At 41.1% G+C, this 23178-nt stretch overlaps 1 protein-coding gene and 1 pseudogene across 1 annotated transcript in view; both read right to left on the bottom strand.

Annotated features, from left to right (window-relative positions):
• Nucleotides 1-7024: 7024 nt before the first annotated feature.
• On the bottom strand, nt 7025-20319 carry LOC116898520 (annotated as a pseudogene).
• Nucleotides 20320-20414: 95 nt separating this feature from the next.
• Icos (inducible T cell costimulator) overlaps nt 20415-23178 on the bottom strand; it is a 34111-nt gene continuing 31347 nt past the window's right edge. The window contains exons 4-6 of the mRNA XM_032899558.1: nt 22556-22894; nt 21817-21923; nt 20415-20696 (exon numbers count right to left, since the gene is read on the bottom strand). Coding sequence (XP_032755449.1) covers nt 20550-20696; nt 21817-21923; nt 22556-22894 — 593 coding nt within the window. The 3' untranslated portion in view covers nt 20415-20549. The remainder of the gene's footprint in view (nt 20697-21816; nt 21924-22555; nt 22895-23178) is intronic.

Genomic DNA, 23178 nt, shown 5'->3' with positions numbered 1-23178 from the left:
GCCTGTTTTGTGACCAATTACATGATCAATTTTGGAGAAGTTACATGAGGTGCTGAGAAGAAGGTATATTCCTTTGTTTTAGGATGAAATGTTCTACAGATATTTGTTAAATCCACTTTGTTCATAACTTCTGTTAGTTTCTCGGTGTCTCTGCTTAGTTTCTGTTTCCATGATTTGTCCATTGCTGAGAGTGGAGTGTTGCAGTCTCCCACTATTATTGTGTGAGGTACAATGTCTGCTTTGAGCTTTAGTAAAGATTCTTTTATGAATGTAGGTACCCTTGCATTTGGAGCATAGATGTTCACAATTGTGAGTTCATCTTGGCAGATTTTCCTTTGATGAGTATGAAGTGTCTTTCCTTATCCTTTTTGATAACTTTTGGTTGAAAGTTAATTTTGTCTGACATTAGAATGACTACTCCAGCTTGTTTTTGGGGGATCATTTGGAAAATTGTTTACCAGTCTTTTACTCTGAGGTCTATCTTTGCCACTGAGGTGCTTAATGCTACATCCATTTCTGTATCCAGTCTGTTAACCTTTTAATTGGGGAACTGAGGCCATTGATGTTAAGAGATATTTCAAAATAGTGATTGTTATTTTTGTTGTTAGAGGTGGAATTATGTTTGTGTGGCTATCTTCTTTCGGGTTACTTGAAAGATTACTTTCTTGCTTTTACTATGGTGTAATTTCCCTCCTTGTATTGTAGTTTTTCATCTATTATCCTTTGTAGGGCTGGATTTGTGGAAAGATACTGTGTAAAGTTGTTTTTGTCATTGAATGTTTTGGTTCCTCCATCTATGTTAATTGAGAGTTTTGCTAGGTATAGTAGCCTGGGCTGGCATTTTTGTTCTCTTAGGGTCTGTATGACATCTGCTTAGGATCTTCTGGCTTTTAGATTCTCTGGTGAGAAGTCTGGTGTAATTCTGACAGGCTTACCTTTATATGTCATTTGACCTTTTTCCCTTACTGCTTTTAATATTCTTTCTTTCTTTTGTGCATTTGGTGTTTTGGTTATTATGTGACAGGAGGAATTTCTTTTCTGGTCCAATCGATTTGGAGTTATGTAGGCTTCTTGTATGTTTATGGGCATCTCTTTCTTTAGGTTAGGAAAGTTTTCTTCTAAAATTTTGTTGAGGATATTTACTGGTCCTTGAAGTTGGGAATCTTTGCTCTTCTCTATACCTATTTTCCTTAGGTTTGATCTTCTCCTTGTGTCCTGGATTTCCTGGATGTTTTGGGTTAGGAGCTTTTTTTTGGAGTTTGCATTTTCTGTGACTGTTGTGTCAATGTTTTCTATGGTATCTTCTGCCCCTGAGATATTCTTCTATCTCTTGTATTCTATTGGTAATACTTGCATCTATGACTCCTGATCTCTTTCCTAGGTTTTCTACCTCCAGGGTTGTCTCCCTTTGTGCTTTCTTTATTGTTTCTATTTCCATTTATAAATCCTGGGTGGCTGTACAAAGCTTAAGTCCAAGTGGATCAAGGACCTCCACATCAAACCAGATAGACTCAAACTAATAGAAGAAAAAGTGGGGAAGAATCACGCACACATGGGCACTGGAGAAAATTTCCTGAACAAAACACCAATGGCTTGTGCTCTAAGATCAAGAATCGACAAATGGGATCTCATAAAACTGCAAAGCTTCTGTAAGGCAAAGGACACTGTGGCTAGCACAAAATGGCAACCAACAGATTGGGAAAAGATCTTTACCAATCCTACAACTGATAGAGGGTTTATATCCAAACTATACAAAGAACTCAAGAAGTTAGACCGCAGGGAGACAAATAACCCTATTTTAAAATGGGGTTCAGAGCTAAACAAAGAATTCACAGCTGAGGAATGCTGAATGGCTGAGAAACACCTAAAGAAATATTCAACATCTTTAGTCATAAGGGAAATGCAAATCAAAACAACCCTGAGATTTCACCTCAGACCAGTGAGAATGGCTAAGATCAAAAACTCAGGTGACAGCAAATGCTGGCAAGGATGTGGAGAAAGAGGAACACTCCTCCATTGTTGGTGGGATTGCAGACTGGTACAACCATTCTGGAAATCAGTCTGGAGGTTCCTCAGAAAATTGGACATTGAACTACCTGAGGACCCAGCTATACCTCTCTTGGGCATCTACCCAAAAGATGCCCCAACATATAACAAAGACACGTGCTCCACTATGTTCATAGCAGCCTTATTTATAATAGCCAGATGCTGGAAAGAACCCAGATGCCCTTCAATAGAGGATTAGATACAGAAAATGTGGTACATCTACACAATGGAATATTACTCAGCTATCAAAAACAATGACTTTATGAAATTCATAGGCAAATGGATGGAACTGGAAAATATCATCCTGAGTGAGATAACCCAATCACAGAAAAACACACATGGTATGCACTCATTGATAAGTGGCTATTAGCCCAAATGCTTGAATTACCCTAGATGCACAGAACACATGAAACTCAAGAAGGATGACCAAAATGTGAATGCTTCACTCCTTCTTTAAAAGGGGAACAAGAATACCCTTGGCAGGGAATAGGGAGGCAAAGTTTAGAACAGAGACTGAAGGAACGCCCATTCAGAGCCTGCCCCACATGTGGCCCATACATATACGGCCACCAAACTAGATAAGATGGATGAAGCAAAGAAGTGCAGGCCAACAGGAACCGGATGTAGATCTCTCCTGAGAGACAAACCCAGAGTACAGCAAACACATAGGTGAATGCCAGCAGCAAACCACTGAACTGAGAACAGGACTCCTGTTGAAGGAATCAGAGAAAGGACTGGAAGAGCTTGAAGGGGCTCGAGATCCCATATGAACAACAATGCCAACCAACCAGAGCTTCCAGGGATTAAGCCACTACCCAAAGACAATACATGGACTGACCCTGGGCTCCTACCTCATAGGTAGCAATGAATAGCATAGTAAGAGCACCAGTTGATGGGGAAGCCCTTGGTCCTGCCAAGACTGAACCCTCAGTGAACGTGATTGTTGGGGGTGGTAATGGGGAGGATGGGGAGGAAGCCCATATAGAAGGAGAGGGGGAGGGGTTAGGGGGAATGTTGGCATGGAAACCAGAAGGGGAATAACAATCGAAATGTAAATAAGAAATATTCAAGTTAATAAAGATAAAAAATAAATAAATAAAATAAATCCTGTGTGGTTTTGTTCAATGCCTTCACCTATTTGGTTGTGTTTTCCTGTAATTCATTAAGGGATTTTTGTTTTTCCTCTTTAGGGGCTTCTACCTGTTTACCTGTGTTCTTCTCTATTTCCTTAAGGGAGTTATTTATGTCCTTGTTAAAGTCCTCTATCGTTATCATGAGATGTGATTTTACATCCAAATCTTGCTTTCCTGGTGTATTGGGGTATGGAGGACTTGCTGTGGTGGGAGAACTGGGTTTCGATGATGCCAAGTGGCCTTGGTTTCTGTTGCTGAGGTTCTTGTGCTTGCCTTTGGCCATCTGGTGTTATCTCTGGTGTTAGCTGGTCTTGCTGTCTCTGACTGGAGCTTGTCCCTCCTGTGAGCCTGTGAGCCTGTGATCTTAGGTGTGTCAGCACTCCTGGGAGACCAGCTCTCTCCATGTGGGATTTGGGTAAGGAGAGCTGTGGCACAGCCTTAGCTCCGGGGTGCAGATGGAGACCGGAAGCTACATTTTATTTTCTTATTATTCCTTTGAGGCCTTTTGGCTTTCTAAAGAAAGATAGAAAGGGGGTAGATCTGGGGAGGGGCTGTAATCAAGAGATACTATATGAGAGAAAATTTTACTCTCAATATTTTTAAGAAAATTGATAGCTTTTATTGGTCAGTAAGGTCAAATAAGAAAGCCAAGCTGAAGACAACAGTGTCAGCTAGTTGATTACAGAATTGGAAATGGACGATGATGATGATGATGATGATGATGATGATGATGATGATGATGATGATGGGATTGGGTGCCGGTGGGTGTGATTCTCCAAGCATTTCCATCATTTTTTGCTCTAAGCCTCTGAGAGATAAATCATATGATAGTGAGCTTTAATTGTTAACTTGACACAACCAAGAATCCCCTGGGAAGACAGTTTCAAATGAGGGGTGGCCTACTCTGGGTACACTTGTAGATCTGGCTTTGGGATGGTTATCTTAATTATGTTAATTTGTGTGAAAAACCTGACCCACTGTGGGACAGTAAGTAGCATTTCCTAGATAAGGGGCCCAGAAGTAAGTAAGAGTAGAGAAATTAAGACAAGCACAAGCTCACGTGTACAGTTGAGTGAGTATGTAGGCATTTCTTTCTCTATGATCTTGACTACGAATGTGGCATGATCAGCTGTTTAAAGTCCCATTCCTGACGTCCTCAAAATGTTGAACTACAACCAGAAACTGTAAGTTAAAATATACTCCTCCTCTTCTGAGTTGCTTTTTGTTCTCAAGGTATTTTATCACAATATTAGAAATGAACAACCATGACATTTTTCTCAGCCAAGAATATGTATGACTTTCTTTCACAAGATAATATTTATTTATTCAATATTATTCTCACCTTCAAGAGACACTTTCCTTTTAATTATATTTTTATTAATTATTTGAGAATTTTATCCTATGTGCTTGACCATACTCACTCCCTAAGTCCTCCCAGATCCCCCCCAACCTCCGTGTCCAGCAAACAGCATTCTCTCTCTCTCTCTCTCTCTCTCTCTCTCTCTCTCTCTCTCTCTCTCTCTCTCCCCTTCCCCCCTCTTCCTCTCCCCTCCTCTCCCTTTCCCTCCAGTCACTCTCCTCTCCTCTCCTCTCCTCTCCTCTCCTCTCCTCCCTCTCCTCTCCTCTCCTCTCTCTCCTCTCCTCTCCCCCCCATGAAGTCCAACTTGTATTGAAGGCTTATTTTCCCAATTCATCTACCTACGCCTTTAGTTTCCTCTTTTTTGACTGGTGGTTGGAAGCATAAAGTTTCTTCAAGACTACACTAACTAGATTAACTCCAAAACTGCACTACACCCAAGCCTGAAGACTTAATGTCTCCTCCATTCACCACCACAAATTATGGCCAAAGATGCTGCTCAATATGTCATCCAAGGGAGTGTGCAGCACTAAGGTATTCTACTAGTAAACACTACTCAACGGCTCAAAGAGATCAAAATTTACAAAGAAACTCCCTCATATTGTGAAATTCCCAGAAGAACATAGTCTAAAATATTAAATTCTCCTCCAAGCTAAAGTTCAAATAATTTAACATGCAAGAAATTAACACCCTAAATTTTTTCCTTGAGAAGTTATTGTTCCACATGGGCTCATACAGAGCTCAGGCTCAGATATCTGGTAGAGCCTGGGTTTGTTCAATCACTGCCGCCTGGACCTTTCTCACTGCGGAAATTATAACTGTTTTTGTTTCCTCCCATTAAAAAGACTCTGAAGTCATCCCAAGATTATCATGGCAAAAGCAATATAGTTATAAAGTTAGATCACTGCAAACAGCAATTTATAGAGAGGACATCCAAGAGATCACTACACTGAATCAAAATACATCTTAACATGACCAAAGATTGCAGCAATGAATCAAAACTCCTGAGGGGAACCACAAGGGGAAGTCTCAGCTTCAGCCCTGACAGGATGTCAGTCAATTGGTACCAGTACTAAAGTTTATGATCATGAGCACACATCCAGTTAGGAAATTTTTTTCATGAGATTTTTTAATGTCTGATGGGAAATCTAAGGGCATATTGTCTCTTCTGCTGTAGATTCTGAAGACATCATCACCTCCAAAGAAATTTTAGAAATTTATCATTTTTAAAGTTCCATCTCCTTCTCTCCTGTTAAGGTTTTTTTTTTCCTTCCATTCCATCGTCTTTTAAGATGTCAGGATTTCTCTGAAGGAAATACACTACCTGCTTCAGCTTAAAAGGCCAATTTCCTTCCATAGTCTTCATTCATCTTTTGGTGCATTTTGAAAAGAAAGAGCAAAATAATGCTCTTCAAACCACCTCCATTTCTGCTGGATGACTTAGGAGAATGTTTTTCCCAGCTGCTGAGTGTCATGGAAGGAAATAGTTAAGTGCCCTTCTTGGCATTTGAATTCATAATTATTTTAGTGAATTATTTCTTTAAAAGTCATCTAGTGGAATACTCTCTTTATAACAAATAATTATTTCTTAGTTTTTGAAACGCTTCAATGCATTGTCTCATGTCTAATGCATTTAGCTTGATGACTTTTGAATAATGTGTACAGAAGTGCAACAATGACTGAAATCGAGATGCAGATAGTTCTTCAACATCAGAAAACTGTTTTCTTTATCATCTCTCTCAGCTTGCTTTCAGGAAGCAATGATTTGCTTTCTACCAATAAAGTTTTGATTGTTCTAGAATGTCATATAACTATAATTATGTAATAGAGTATCTTTGATAGCAAGTTTCTTTGAATGAGCCAGATGTTTTATAACATATTCATGCTATTTCATGTATCAATTATTTCTTCTTTCACATTATTGGATTGATTTCCAGTGTATAGATTTTGTATAGTCTATTTATTCATTCAGCATCAGATGACCATTTTGCTTGTTCTTAGCTTTTAATCAACTATGAATCATGCTATTATAAACATTTGCATGCAAGTTTTTGTGTAGACACATATTTTTTATATCTTTGGGGGAGAAACTTGCAAGTGAAATTGCTAGGTCATAGGGTAAAAGGCTGTTAAAGTTTCTAGAAATTTTCCATACTGTTTTCCAAAATTATCTTACTACTTTGGATTCCCAATAGCAATGTATGAGAGGTACAGCTACTCTAAAAGGTCACTCCTTTGATGTACACTACTGTGTGGTTGGTACTGTACTGCTGTGGTTTTAATTTGCATTGACCTGCTATCAGACACTTTTCTCATGTGGTCATGGTCAAATGTAGGTCTTTGAAGTACTTATAACATCTTGAGTCTATTTTTTTAAGAGTTAAAAGATGTAGTAGTTTATTAGACTTGGACAAATAGCCAAGAGGCCCATAGCACTGAGGCTTGCCCTGATGGAGGCTCAAAGCTACTCTGACCATTACCCTCTTCATCAAGATGCTTTCTTTTGCTTCTTTTTATTTTCTTCTTTCTCCTTCTTGATTTCAGCAACATACTTCTCAATTTCTTCAGGATCTAGAATCTTGAGGAGCTGATCCTGCCTCATGACAGCAAGTTCAATGTTTCTGTCACCTGACTGGACCACTTCCAGCAACGCCTTGATTACTAGTTTGATGGTCAGCTCCTTTGTGTCGATGACATCATCAGTGTAGTTCTTCTCTAGAAATTCATGCACCAGCTTGGTGCCCCGGCCTATGGCATTTGCCTTGCAAGCATAGTATGTGCCCAAGGGGTCAGTCTGATAGAGTCTGAGGGTGCCATCAAAGTCAAAACCCACAATTAGGGCAGAGATACCAAATGGCCTGCACGTATTGCTCTGTGTATAATACTGCTTCAGACTGGCAATGTAGTGGGTGATGTACTCCACAGTCACTGGGTCCTCCACGATCAGTCAGTGGCTTTGAGTCTATTTTTAACTGGACTGTTTGTAACTATTGATGTCTAAGAACTATTTATAAATTCTGCTGGATGTTAAATGTCAGATATATATTAGAAATTTTCTACATGTCTGTGATTTAATTTTTTAAATTTAACGTATTGTATTTTGTGTGCATATTGGTATTTTACCTATACATATGTCTGTGCGGTATTTGTATGTACCTGGTGCTCACAGAGGCCAGAAAAGGTCAGATGTATGGACTTACAAAAACTTGTGAGTCATGTGGATGCTGGGAATGGAACCTGGGTCCATCTGGAAGAGGAGCTGGTGCTCCTAACCACTGAGCCATCACTCCAGCTCCATTTCCTAAGAGTACCTTTCAAAGCTTCAGTCTATGAATTCTAATTTTTAGTTGTTTTCATAATTTATACTTAGTTCCCTTAACTGCCCTGACAGAATCAGCCCTTGCTTACTAAACTACAAAAGTAAGAACATCCTACCCAAGGGTCCCAATATTTATCTGATCCTTTACTCAAGAAGCATCCCCATGGCTGTCATCTATCATTCAGGGAAGGAAAAAATGAGCACTAAGTATGTCAAAGCTAGAAGTGTAAAAAATTTCTCTACACAAGGAATATAAGCATAAGTGGTGACTGTGTCTCCCTAGTGTCCTTTACCTGAAATAGCCCCTTGGAAAATATGCTGACACTGTTCCACTCCCGCCTATCACCTTTGAAGATGTATTCACATATGGCTTCTTTTTTATTGGTTATTTTATTTATTTACATTTTAAATGTTGTCCCCCCTTCCTGGTTTCTCCTCTGTACATCCCCTATCCCATCCCCCTGCTTCTATGAGGGTGCTCCCCAACCCACCCACCCACTCCCACCTCACTGCCCTAACATCCCCCTACTCTGGGGCATTGAGCCTTCACTGTACCAAGAGTTCCCTTTCACTGATGCCAGATAAAGCAGTCCTCTGCTACATAAGTAGCTGGAGCCATGGGTCCCTCCATGTGTACTCTTTGTTTGGTGGTTTAGTCCATGGGAGTTCTGTGGGGGTCTGGTTAGTTGATATTGTTGTTTTTCATCCAAATTGATCCACTTTTATCTCCTTGTACAAAGCTGAAGTCCAAGTGGATCAAGGGCCTCCACATAAAACTGATACACTGAATCTAATAGAAGAGAAAGTGGAGAAGAGCCTTGAACACATTGGCACAGGAGAAAATTTCCTGAACAGAACATCAATGGCCCAGGCTCTGAGATCAACTATAGACAAATAGGATCTCATAAAATTGAAAAGCTTCTGTAAGGCCAAGGACACTGTCAATAAAACAAAATGGCAACCTACAGAATGGGAAAAAAATCTTTACCAACACTACATCTGATAGAGGGCTAATATCCAATGTATATAAAGTACTCAAAATGTTAGACTCCTGAGAACCAAATAACTCTACTTAAAAATGGAGTGCAGAACTAAACAAAGAATTCTCAACTATGGAATCTCGAATGGCCGAGAAGAACCTAAAAATTTTTTCAACATCCTTAGTCATCAGGGAAATGCAAATTAAAACAACCCTGAGATTCTACCTCACACCAGTGAGAATGGCTAAGATCAAAAACTCAGGTGATAGCAGATGCTGGCAAGGATGTGTAGAAAGAGGAACACTCCTCCATTGTTTGTGTGATTGCAATCTGATACAACCACTGTGGAAATCAGTCTAGCATTTTCTCAAAAATTTGGAAATAGTTGAATTAGAGGACCCAGCTATACCACTCCTTGGCATATACCCAAAAGATGCTCCAACATATAACAAGGACACATGCTTCACTATGTTCATAGCAGCCTTATTTATAATAGCCAGAAGCTGGAAACAACCCAGATATTCCTCTCTTGAATCTCCCAACCTGTTCACTACTTGGCACTTCATTTTTACCTGCCTTGGACACTTTCTGTGTTCTAGACTGCCTATTTCATCTCTAATGATGTTTCTTCATGAAGACACTAATCAAGACAAGATTTACATTTTTTATTCCCTATGGCATCTAGTAGAGTGCTTGGACACAATGGACTTTTTTTTTTCCTTGAATTAAAAAAAAAAACTGGAGGAAGCTCAGTGTGTGTGTGTGTGTGTGTGTGTGTGTGTGGGTGTGTGTGTGTGTGTGTGTGTGTTTCTGCATGTTTGTATGTGTGTTAGTGTATGTGCACATGTTCATACAATGAGAACTAGAACCAAGTGATGTGTAAGGAAGCAGACTTTAGTTAAACATAAGAAGAGTTTGCTATTTGGAATGTTTATAAAATGAAATGGGTCCCTATTTCAGAGTAAAAGCTCTCTCACTCAATGTGCTCATGCAAGGCTCAATGTCTCTTTCAAGATTGCTATGGAAACAGTCGTAGCATTGACTAAGGGTTAGACTAAATAAGCCATCCATTTCCTCACTTCCTACCTATGCATTAACAGTCAGCCATTGACCAGGTCCTTGATTGGCCCAGAGTTACTACAATTTCATTTTTATATCATTATTGTCTCAAGGCTGGACACTGGTCAAATGGCACTGACCAGTTCTAGCCTCCTCTCTCTTTTATGTTCACCAATATCTTTACGTTATCCTAAATGATTCAGAATACTTCATTGACAGGCGTGATCAGGACATATTCAAACACACGTTTATGCACAAGGAAATGTCTTGTACATTTCTACCTAGCTTAGAAGCCAAGCCAACTAGTGGCCAGCCCAGGTCTGTAAGCCAGACTACAGTAGAGTAGATGGTTAGGTAAGATGATACAGCTGTTATATAATGTCAGAGTAAACTATACAATCTGGTACACTTAAGCATTAGTGGCTGACAGGAACCACTTTCTTATAGCAAATGCTTTCTGAAAAAAAAAATCTAGTTTAATGTTAGCTAGGGGTGGTGAATTGTTTCTTATGCAAATTATGACAGTTGTGAAATTCTCAGACCCCGGGGAACTCGGGAACTCGGTAACAGGCAGCTGTGAGTCATCGTGGGAATTGAACCTGGGTCCTGTGGACAAACAACAGCCGGTGCTCTTAACTGCTGAGTCATTTCTCCAGCTCCATCTTCTTAATACTACTTTTCAAAGATCAAAAACTTTAATCTAGGAATTCTCATTTTTAGTTGTTTTCATAAATTACACTTGGTCTCACTTAATTGCTCTGACAGAATTGACCTATACTTATTAAATTACGACCATCTATAAATCCAGTTCCAGAGGAGCTCTCTTCTGGCTTCTGTGGGCACTAGGCATGTACATGGTACACATACATACATGCAGATGAAACACTCATACACATAAAATAAAAGATAATAATTAAAACAGCTATGGACCAGCATTTTTCAGATGTGACAAAACTTTACAGGACAAACATTTACACCCGTTTTCTGGTCAGGGCAGAAGGGAGAGCTGGTGGGCATTGGCTGATTTAGAAGTGGAGGCCAATCTTCAGGAAGAGCAGGAAGATTTTTCTCCCCCACTTAGTGGCCTGACACCTGCTGCTACCCAGAAACTCCTCCTCCCTTTCTTTTAATCCTCTTCACATTCTGTCCCTGTAGGGTGTGTGAAGTGAGATTGGGTAAGATAAAGCAAATGGAGAAGGAGATGTGCCTTGGTTTCTGGCCTAATTCTATTCTCTGAAGGAACAGAGGCAATGAGAGTCATCTGGTTCCCTTAGGCAATCTGTGAGGTTGGAATGGGAGTCTTTGGAGCACCTATAATTGGGGACAGTGTTCTGTTCTGTTCTGCTGAGCGTTGTAAACACTTTTCCTCTTGAACAGATTTGATGCCTGAGACTTAACTTTTGCTCACATATAACTGATTACTTCAGACAGTTAAAACTCGGGACACTTAGATTTCTGTAACAATCTGCTTGAAATCCAGATTAGCATAATTGTTCCTTTAGGATGAGGAAACAGAATCAGACGGAGAAGAGAACAATACGGAGGCAGTCTGATTATTTTAAATTACTCCTTTGATCCTTCCATCCCAAAAGGCTTTGCTATCAAAGCCCTGTTTTGGAAACGTTAGACTAGATCCAACCCTTGGCTGGAAGGCAGTCGGCATTCTGCATGCTCTGCGTGTTCGCCCACTTGGGTTTCTTTCTGCCAGAAGAATGATCCCCAGAAAGAACTGTTTTTCCTGAGTGTGACAAGAAGTAAGATTCAGACACCATAGCGTTTAATGTACACAGGGGCTGGAGGAAACTGGGAGGCACCCACTCTGGTTTCCATTAGAAGGGAAACTCTGACCTAATATAATTTAATTAAATCTAGTCCACTTCCGAAACTGATGAAGCAAATGAACATTAGAAAACTAATGTCACCCTCTTTTAGAATTTTGGCAAACTCTGCCATAAGAAAAAAGTACAGAAACGAAAAACCACCTTATCTCAGAGCGATGAGATATAAGAGACAGGGCAGCTCCTAGCTAGATCAAGCGACTAAGCCTGTTCTTCATTCTCCTGCCTGAGAGTAGGCTGAGTCGGGCATAGACTGCCCTCTAAGGATTTCTGTTTGCCTCTAGCAGATTAACAGGCAAAGAAATCACTAAGCCTATGGGTGCTCTTTGTAATAAGGGCAGTGCAGCTAGCATTGACAGAGTTAGATTATCTTACCCATGGTACAGAAGCCCATGTTCCCTGCCCTTTCACAGGCAAGGAGATGTTCTCCCCAGTGGGCTGATGTCAGAAGCTCTGTGCAGGACTGTCACTGGACAAAGAGATAACCTAAAGATGGTGAATGATACCAGGAGCTCTCTTAAGGAAAGCCATGGAGTTTCAGAGAAGGAGAAGTTTCAGCGAAGAAAGATGACATGATTCTTAAACATAGAAACCAAGATTGAGATGAAGAGGGAGGATCTACTGGGGATCCCTTTCCCCTTCAAAAGTTTTAGTGGCTCAATCATGTGGTGTCCACACCCAGGAAGCAAAGAGCTATGAATGCTTGTCCTTAGCTCACATTCCTATTTTGAGTAAGTCCAAAACCTCAGCCCAAGGAGTGATGATAGCACATGGGTCATCTCACCTAAATTAAACTAGCCTAGAAAATTACTCACAGACACACCCAGACATTTGTTTGCGTGGTGATTTTAAATCTCACCAAGTTGGTAACTTATGGGAAATTATCTTAAATTAAACTATAGGCCCTAAGCTGAGCAGTGGGGGTACACACTTTTAAACCCAGCACTTGGGAAGCAGAGACAGGCAGAACTCTGACTTTGAAGCCAGCTTGGCCTATCCAGCGGGTTCCAGGACAGCTAGAACTCAACACAGAAACCCTGTCTCAGAAAACAAACAAAAAAGTAGACCCTAAATGTAAAGGTATTATCAAAGAAAGATGGAAGGAGATTTGCCACCAAAGAGCAGACAGTGTAGCAATGGGAGAAGAGAGAAACGCAATTACACCAGCTGTGTGAAGTAAGAGAGCTGGGAGAAGACGCAAGACAGAAGAACACTTAGGGAAGAGGAAAGAAACTGCTTCTCAGCTGCTGTCTCCATGTATGGAGGAGGTCATAATCATGAGAAACGGGGCTCCTCCCTGTTGCTGTGAAGTCTTGCTATGCTTTCAGAATGAACCCTTCCCTACTTAGGCATGGCCTCAAAGACTGGGAAAAATATGCTTTTCAGATGAAACTTATTTCTGATGAGCTATCATTTCTTTAAATGGACCTACAGCTACTTGGGTTTTATATTAGGTATTTTACTGGAATTTTTGTAAGAGTTTGAACTGAAGAGGAGAACTTTAGCCCCAAGAAAGCATTTATGGAAGGCTCCACGTTATTGCAACAATGATCAAAAAAGAGTACCACAGTTTTCGTAGACTGCAGTCACATGGGATTATTACTATAAAGCCAAACATAGCAAAACTCAGAGAGATGTACTAAGGGGAAATCACATTCTAAGACTGAGTATGCTTATCAGAGAGCATACATAGATGTCACTGCGTTATTTGCTGACACCACAAAACTGTTTTTCCATAAGAAACTGGAAAAGTTGTTTTTAACCTGTTTCAACAGATGGATGCACCCAGAAAAAGAAAATCAGATATTCATGATTTTTGCCATCTCTACTCTCAGGGACCATATTTTCCAGTGAACCGGCCTGACTACCACTTTTAGCTTCTTGAAAATTAAGAAAAAAATCCTAGGTGACATCATGAGACCCCAAAGGGTATGATACAGGGTATTGATGAGCACATGTCTCCAAAATGACACAGCAGTAGATAGATTGAAAGACCAAGACAGTGAAGAGTCCACATGGGTTGGCATCTGGGTTACTTAAAGATTCAATCCCCATTGGTCTCACTGCCACAGATAGAACATATGGCAAGGTGATGAGCTGTTAAGATTCAGATACTGAAATCATAAGCACTAACCAGCAAGGTAGAGAAATAAAACACGGCCTGGAGTGAAGGACATCCTCACTTGCCTTCCGGTGAAACAGACAGTGGTATCACCCTCTTCCTGGTCTTACCTGAAGCACAGACCCTGGAGGAGGAGATTAGATTTTGATACTGATGTGTTCACTCTTCTGGAAAATTTCAAATTCCCCAGCTCCTCTTTCCACAGAGCAAAGGTTAACTAACAGAGTCTGGGCACAGCCTGTCTGCTGAGGCACCAGGGGAAATCTTATCCACCCAAGAAAAGCCTTTATTTTTTTTAATGGAGAGAGTTAAGGATTTGGATCACATAAGGCAGAAATGGCCCTTTCTTTCCCGGGCTGTGATCTGAACTAAAGAGAAAATAGATATTACATGGTACAGAATTCTGTCATCACAAGCTAAGACACCACAAGTCAGACTCTTGGAAGAGTCTGTGCTGAGGATGGGGCAAGGGATAGAGCTAGATGACAGGGCACATTCTGGCGTGACTTGGCAGGGGTTCCTCAGAAATGCATAGAATTTTAGGTTGCATGGGAAGGCCTAGTGAAGAGCTTGTTCCCTAAGATGCAGAAGATGCTGAGGAGTAAGCAAGGAAATACAAGATGCTCCCACTCTGACAGATCAAAGCGGGGTGTTTCTGTTGAGTCCTTCTAGAAACACCAAGACAGGAGAGTCTGTGACAAGTGACGAATAACACTAACAATTGTGGAAAAAAAGAGAGTCAAGGAAGAAGTATCTACTGATACTTGGCAAGTCAGGTACTGTGGCAGGTAATTGAAACTTGGACTTAAAGACACACTGTGCAGGTCCCAGAGTATACAACTGTGCATCGTTGCCCAGGGAGTCCACTGTAGCCGTGAGTGAGGAAAGGAGGTAGTCCTCCTAGAGGAATTCTCAGCGTAGTGTGTGAGCCCCCACTCCCCAAACAAGAGAAAAGGCCACTTATGCACTGTGCAAGCTCAGGGTAAGAGCTATGGTTCGGCCTGGGCAAAGAGAGCAATAAGGTTGGTAGCTGGGGATGAAAGTCAGTTTCCGAGTAGATACCATGTGCAGAAGAGTGGGAAGAGGAAGGAAGATGGTGGCAGGTGGATTTCAGGCTAGGAATTGATCATATAAATAGTTGGTTAAGAATGTAAGACGTGAGTCTGGTTTCCTAGTATCAGATAAATGAAAGGATTGCAAACTACAATGGTCCGTGAAGTGCGTGAGACTTGTAGCGTGGATGTGAACACCCCAGGTTTCTGGATAGATGCAAGCATAAGAAATCGTGTGTGTGTGTGTGTGTGTGTGTGTGTGTGTGTGTGTGTGTGTGTGTGTGTGTGTGTGCAGAGTTTGTAGACACACAGACATGTAAATGCACTATGGTTGTCCCTGTATTTATTCTTATAATGCATCTTCCTGTCAAGAAGCATCCATATCTCCAACGCTGTCCATTCTTTGCTCCTAGCAGCATGGAAACCCCAGCAGCAGTGAGTAAAGCTGAACCATGGACATTGTCTTTCAAATGCATGTTCATTGACTGCTAAGGATGGGGCAACCTTATTATCAAAACAGAGTAATGGGCGTAAGACGCAGATCAGTTGACTAGCATACTAGACATTCTGGTTTCAGTCCCATTATCATGAAGACTATCTGGTGGCTTATGCTTGCAATACCAGTACTCACAAAGTAGAGGCCAGAGGATCAGAAATGTAGGGTCATCCTTAGCAAACTTGAGGGCCAGCCAGAGCCACATGAGACCATTTTTAAACAACAAAATATAATAATAATAATTAATAATATAATATGATTATATTATTATATTATATAATATATATTAATAATATAATAATATAATAAATATAATAATAATATAAAATATAATAATAATAATAATAATAATATTTTTCACCCACTTAATGAAATAAGAGACCACAACACCATGAAGCTACAAATGAACACATGAATAAGCTGAAATCGTGATAAGGAACAGAGGACTTCAAAATACTTTCTCACAAAGCATATTTATTGGCTGCTGGGGGTGGGGGGGTAGAATCACTTCGCAATGGAGAAGCTTGACAGGAGCTTAGTCAAGAGATGAAAACAAACATTGGCAGTAACTTGACGAACCAAAATGTGAGCTGCCCTACAGGGCACAACACCACTTCTGTATTATTTCTGCTAAAGACAAATAACTTCATTTCATTCATAAAGAAACATCAGAGTGACTCCCCTCCCCCCAAAAGAAACATTCTACAAAACAATGGCCCGTGATCAGCCAAAGAGCCCAGACTACAGACTGAAGAGAACTGTCCAGACTGAAGAATACTCCAGAGACAGGACAGCCAAACACAGGGGAAGTCTCCAGCAGAACCTTCGGCTCCTACAGACATCCTAGAACCGAGGGGAAGATCTTGAATGCAGACCAAAGACTAGAGAATAGTGACATATCAACGATGATTTTCTGACATTGGTGACTGTCAAGTCATCAAAGAATACAGCCTTCATTTCCATAGGAAATAGGCACCATTCTGTGGGGCCAGGGGGTCAAGGCATAAACTAAGTCAGGCGCAGAACACACTTTTTCCTGTGCTTCTGACTCTTTTATAAGTTTGTGGATAAATTTAAAAGGGGGAAAGTGAGGCAAAGGGAGCAACTATCTTATGCAGCACACAAGGTCATGGGAGAGCAAGGGCTAATTTGCATGTGGTAGCTAAGGTCATCACTTCTTCGCCCCCAGAAAACACAGCAAGGTTCTATCCCATTGCTGCACACGCGTGCTTAGCCGTGACTTGGTATTATTGCTAACATCTTTAGCACGTGGCTCCTCTGTAAGCCAGATTTTATTTCACAGAAATTTTGTTCTTCAAGAATTCATTGGTAGGTGTTCAGTGTTGGGATGGGGATCCTTCAAGGACCGGAGTAAAGTACCCTCACCTCCTACACAAAGAGGTCCATCCAACTCAGGGGATGCCCTCACAGAGCCAGCCAGGCTGCCTGAGTCATTGGAAGAGAGAGAACACCATACTTAAGGTCAGTACTGTACTGTACATAGCCAGCATTACACATGCTTAATGTAATAAGTATCCGTTGATACCCAGTTCACTTGTAAAGCAAACTGAGTAAGCAACTATAACTTAAAACTAGGAAGCAGCCCTATTTTATTTAAGTTTGGGGTTTATCTTGTTTGTCTGCTTTTTGCTGTTTTTTTTTTTTTTTAATGTTGCATATACATTGGCTGCTCTAGAAGTCTTAGGCATGCAGACAGGGAAGTGGAGAAAATGGTCCAGCTCTGAGCAGTCATAGGCTGTTTACATGTCAGAATACTACCAACTAACTCATGTTCTAAAGAAGGCTATCTTAAAGTTTCAGGGCTGATTTCCAGGCTGCACAGTTTCTAGGGGAGGGAACTCTGTCTTGGCCCCTCTGTAATTCTTCCCAGATCCTAGAGACCAAAGCAGCAGCCTGTCCCAGGCTCCATGGCCCTCCTAACTTTGGGACTCCAGCACAGTCTGGAGTGCTGTTCCAGGCTCATGGGGACTATTTCAACCTGTCAAAGCCAGAGCAAAGCACGGCTGTAGTCTGGCAGCCACCCACAGAAACTGCAGTTTTCGGGCTAAATAGACAATTCATTCTACCCCAGGAGAATGTTTGCCCATTAACCGAGGGTTGCTCTGCTTGCTTGCAACTTTAATATGATGCACAAAAATAGCTAAACTTGTGAGTAATAGCACCATGGAAACCCAGATAATGGTAGAAAAACACCACCGCAAAATTAATTTGCTTTTGATTCTGAGAAATGTTTACTGCCACTAATATCAACACAGTAAACCATATTAACTGAATTTAGATGTCTTTGCTGGAAAAAATTACTTTGGCATGGAGAATATGGGAAAATCATATCTACTAATTTTTTTTTTTTTTGAGCAGCAGAGGGGGGAAATTGTAGACCAAACTTCCTATTCAGAGTGGCTGCAGGCTGCCAAGTAGACATGTGGAAGTATCTTTAAGGGGAGACTTGAAGGCAAAAGCAGGCATCTAAGCCCTGAAGCAGTGATCAGCTGGAATATAGAAGTTGTTAGAGAACATATTGGTACCAATGCATGGATTCAATGAAGTATATACATCAACATCTCAGAAACATAAGAGCCTCTGTTGTGAAGCATCTCCCTCTACTGTCTGATTCTAGAAGGAATGCTCATCTCTATGGAAAGAAAATGGAATCTGAAAAACGGGGACAGACGGTGGCCAATTCATACCCTGGGCATTTTTGTAAAAATGCTGGAGATATGTTTGTCTTGCTGGCTGGTGCATAGCTAGAAGCAGGCGCAGAGAGAGGGGATTGCATCCCAGTGAGGTCTGTTTGTTGAATACATATGAGCTGGGTCTTCTATAAGAAGGGGTTTGCTTTAAAAGGACTCAGCAAACCCAGGGCAGTCTGCTGAACTTCCGAGTGACTGACAGTCACTGATCCAGACAAACAAAACACCAAGAGGAGATATCCGTAGTTAATCAAGTCAGATGCCCTGTGGTCCAGAAAATAGAAGACTTTCTCCATTCAAGTTTCAGGGGAACCAGACAGCATAGTTCCTCCATGGGTTCCCATGTTCCAGATTATGAGGTCATACCTGTAAAATAACATTCAACATGAGTTGAATTCCCTCCAATCTGCTTTCTGCTTTTCCCTGTGGGGTACACCCACAGACAGACAGGCAGGCAGGCAGGCAGGCAGACAGACAGACAGACAGACACACACACGTTCTCATTTCTCATGAAGTTTTACTCAACCCACACTTGATGTGAGGATTGGACATTATCTGAATTTTGAACGTGTCCAGCACTGGGTCCAGCTGCAGTCTAGTAAGACCGTGTATGTGTAGAAATACCCAATTTAATAAAGATGGAGGGAAAAAAAAGACTGTGTAGGTGTTAACTGCTCCAGCACTGTAGTCCCGTGTGCCCCCTCTGCCTTCCTGCCTCTGGCTTTATCTAAAGACATGGGAACAGCTTTAATTTGAGTCCAGTTCAGGGAGAACCGAGAGATGCTCCCTGCAGCCAGCTCCCAACTGTTGGTAATAAAACCAATGACTAAGCATCCCATGCTCCATCCTTCATGGAGATTGTGGGAGGCCTCTGTACAGATTACAGAGGTCCCATTAAGTCAGGCCCCCAGAGCCTGGCAGCAACGCCTTGGTAACATACCCTCCACCTTACAACTGCCTTTTTCTCTTGCCCTGTGGCTTCCTTCCCCCTTGCACTTCTCCCTGGGATCACCATTCCAGTGAACTATTCGCACCCAAGTCCTTCTCACAGACTCTGTTTAAGGGACTCCAAAATAAGAGAGAATGCATTATTATTAAGACAGTGATTGGGGTGAAGAATGTTGTCATTTTTGTTTTTGTTTTTGTTTTTGTTTTAGCTTTTTTCAGGAGCAAAGTAATCAAACAAAAGTGATCACAAGAGCCAAAGCTGTGATAGTAACTTTCTGGAAGGGAGCCGCTGGCAGTCTGGACCTCAATTCCAGTTATCTAAGTGGAGAGTAAAGACTAACAGTGAGGGCTAGCCCCTCATTCATGCAGTGATTCCATGATAATCCGTGTGCTACTGAGACACCGAGTGGTAGCCAGAATGCGGTGGCTTCGGTTTCCTTTCCTACCCTACCTACATCATCCTACCCAGGGGCGCAAGATGTGCAAAGTTTTCCACAGTGGACGTTTCAAGCTCTCTGGATATCCCCAGACTTGGCAGCACTCCCCTCTAACTCTCCATGGACTAGTTGGAAAGCTGCGCCACAGTGTTCTAGCCTTGTACGTTTTTCCAAACAACCGAATGTTTTCATCAACTCCCCTCCACCCAGCATCCACCTAAACCTCTCTTCCCAGCCTCATCTAAAATTCCCATCACCCACACAGTACCTTCACTCAAAAGCTTTCATTTAAAGGATGGTCAATAAATGACCACATCTGGTCCCATGACCTTTACTCTCAAGGAAGAGCCAGTACATCTCTGATGTCTCAGTATCAGTTGAAGATCACCTTAAAACAACTGTGAGTCATGGGTTATTTTTTTTGTACTAGGATTTGAACTAAGCCCTCAGGCATGATAGGCAAGTGCTCTACCTGTGGGATGCGCATGTCTGTATCTCCCTTTTAACTGTTTCTTTGGAGACAAGGACTCGTCACGTGGCTCAGCTTGGCCTTGTGCAACTCATTCTATAGCCCAGGCTAGGCTTAAATTGCTATTCTCTTACTCCAATCTGGGGCTTTTTCTGGTTGTTGTTCTTTTCTTTCCTTTCCTTTTCTTTTCTTTTCTTTTCTTTTTCTTTCTCTACCACCCCTCCTCTGATAATCTTGAAACAGTAACTCATATATCGCAGACTGGCCTCTAACTCACCATGTACCTGAAAATGACTTTGCCCTTCTGATTCTCCAACTCCCGAGTGCTAGGAATACAAGTGTGTAACACCATGCCCATTTGTGTGGTGCGGAGCTAGAAACCAGGGCTCTGTCTGTGTTACACTAGTTGAACTCCGTCCTTGACCCCTGGTAATGTATTAATACTGATTCACAAACATTATTTTTAATATACTACAGAGTATATAAGCGCAGTTGAAGTGAAGAATTCAGACTTTCACATAAAAATACAAAAATTATCTTTAGGGGAAAAAATGTCTTTCTTTTAAAATAGAAATAAACAAATTAATTCCGGTCTTGACATGAAGAGTGTTCTCCTCTCCCCAAAGCCCTAAGGGGTACTGTACCTGCAAGTCTGGACTTTTTGTTTGTGTTGACTGCCGCCATGAACATGTACTCGCTATTAGGGTCGTGCACGCTGGATCTGTACTTCTGAAAGAGATAGAAATGTGGTTTGTTATCTGATCTTTCCCATCTGTTTTCCAGCTTTTTTTTTTTTTTTTTTTGTCGAAGTAGCATGCGACAAAGGTGTGATTATGAACTTAAGCTCAGTAAAAACAATATGCAAAGGGTTCCCAGTAAAAGGTGCTTTTTACCTGGTGAGATGGCTCAGTGGGAAAAAAGCACTTGCTGCCAAACCTGATGACCTGAGTGTTCAATCCCCAATACCTGAAGTGGCCCAAGGAGAGAATAGACTCATACGCTTACAGTTAGCATGCACACACACACACACACACACATACACACACACTCACATGTGCACGCATGCATACACATTCGTACACACATGCACACACACGTACACACATTCACAAACAGTCTCTTATATATTCAGCATATGCAGAATAGAGTAAGTTCTTTGATCGAAAAATCTATTATGTGAATAGCTAAAATATCTCCTACCACAAAAAGATATTTTGTTGTCCCTATTAATACTGCTCTGAATAACTTTTCAGACATTTTTCTTAAGAGCAAGTTTGATGGCGCAACATATAAAAAAGCAGCTTCCTTCTTAACTGCTATTAGTAGGTCGCAAGATAATCCCACTGTGTCAATGTGCCAATCAAGAGCAACTTCAAACTAATTGTTTCAGCTTTGTCCTCTTAGGAAGCTTAGATTCAAATCTTTTTTTTTTTTTTTTTTTTTTTTTCCGAGCTGGGGACCAACCCAGGGCCTTTGCGCTTGCTAGTTAGATTCAAATCTTAACCCAACGTTTGACGATTCTTAAAAAATCAAAGGCATCCACTTTTTATATTTTAACCTCCTCCTTAACCTTTATCTCTGGCTGGCCCCACTTTTCCATCTTTTTATGAAAGAAACAGTAATAATAACATATCTCTATAAGCCTCTGAGTCATTTTGGGAACAAAGTGAGTTATTAACAAACAAGCAGATAATCTCTGTTCCGAGTTATTAGTTTAATTAGTATGCATGTCGTAAGGAAAAGCAGCGGTCTACCCTTTGCAGGTTACTCTGAGAAAGCACCGAGCGTTCTTTGGTGAGTAAAACCCCACCCAGGAAAGAGAGGCTAAGGAAAAGTTAAGTTCACTTACCTTTTTTGCAAACCAGACGATAAATACGCATCCAAAAAGGAGCACTGCCACAAAAGCTGCACACCCTACGGGTAACCAAAGCTTCAGTTGGCAGCAAAGCTGGGATTCTGGGTTGAAGAGGGGAAAATACGTTGATGAAAGACCCAGAAAACATGTCCTTACCCAGTGCTGAATAGAGGATGCTTTCACAAAATGTAAGGAAGGTTCTTAACCAAGGAAGGCTTTTCTTCCTCATGACGATGAAACCCAGTAAATGACAACCAACGTCACCTCTGCCTTACAGTATGGACTCTGCAATTCAAACTGGAACGAGTATGCTAGTGTGCTTACAAGCGTGACTAATAGAAGATGCCTTCCCGTCTGCAGCTTCCCCAAGACTATGTAGGAAAATACTTGGTGTAATACTGATGTTCAATTGTCTCATCTCATTCTCCAAGCTGCTTCCTACCTTAGGCAAGAAAACGTGATAGCTGCTGAGTCATGAAGGATTCTGAAAGGCTGTGCCCTAATTCTAACTCATCAGTCTATGTAAAGAAATCACTTATTCCCAATAAATAACAGCTAATATTAGCAGCACATCCTTCTGTGCATAGCTCATTCAAGATGATCTGCTGTCAGCTACTTCTAAAGGAATTTCAACACAACACAAACAAAAAAGACTTGTTTATTTCCCTTGGTGAGAAAAGTTTTGGAGACAAGCATACACTTTTAAGGCAGAATGATAAAAGCAGTGTCTTACCATAAATAAGCAAATATCCTCCACTAAGGTTCTTTTCTTGAAAAGGGGGCGGGTCGAAAATCGACAGGCTGCATAAAAAGTAGCTGCCCTGGGAGCTGTCTGCATTGTTTAGGAAAAAAGAGACACTGTTGTTGGACAGCTGATATGGACAGGACATCGGATTCTTGATGGACACGGTGTTTCCGCTTCCCTTGGTCTTGGTGAGGTCGCAGAGGACTTCTCTGTCTTTGAACAACTGCATTTTTAACTGCTGGACAGTCTCAGGGTAGTTACAAGAAATCTGTACACTTCCATCGTGAAATGAAAACATCCTATGATTGGCCAAGCCATTGAGTTCTCCTAGTTCAAAAGAAAGAACAGAGCAAGAGTGGTGTGTTGTGAACCCATTGCCATAATAACTATATTTAAGTGGGAAAGTGATTTCTTTTTATAAAGCCACCCCTATTTATACCAAAATGAAGGATTCCATAGTCAAACAAATAAAACCAGGGTGTGATAAGACAAAACTATGCACTAGAATACACGTAACCAGAAGTGGGCTTTTCATGTGATAGAATATAAAATGATATGTATCAAGTAACATAGCATGACTCACATAGTCTTGGTGCTTTTACAGGTTCCAC

The sequence above is a fragment of the Rattus rattus genome, chromosome 4 (genome assembly GCF_011064425.1).
Source record: "Rattus rattus isolate New Zealand chromosome 4, Rrattus_CSIRO_v1, whole genome shotgun sequence".
Taxonomy (NCBI): Eukaryota; Metazoa; Chordata; class Mammalia; order Rodentia; family Muridae; genus Rattus; species Rattus rattus.
This window is presented reverse-complemented; position numbering and strand designations above follow the sequence as displayed.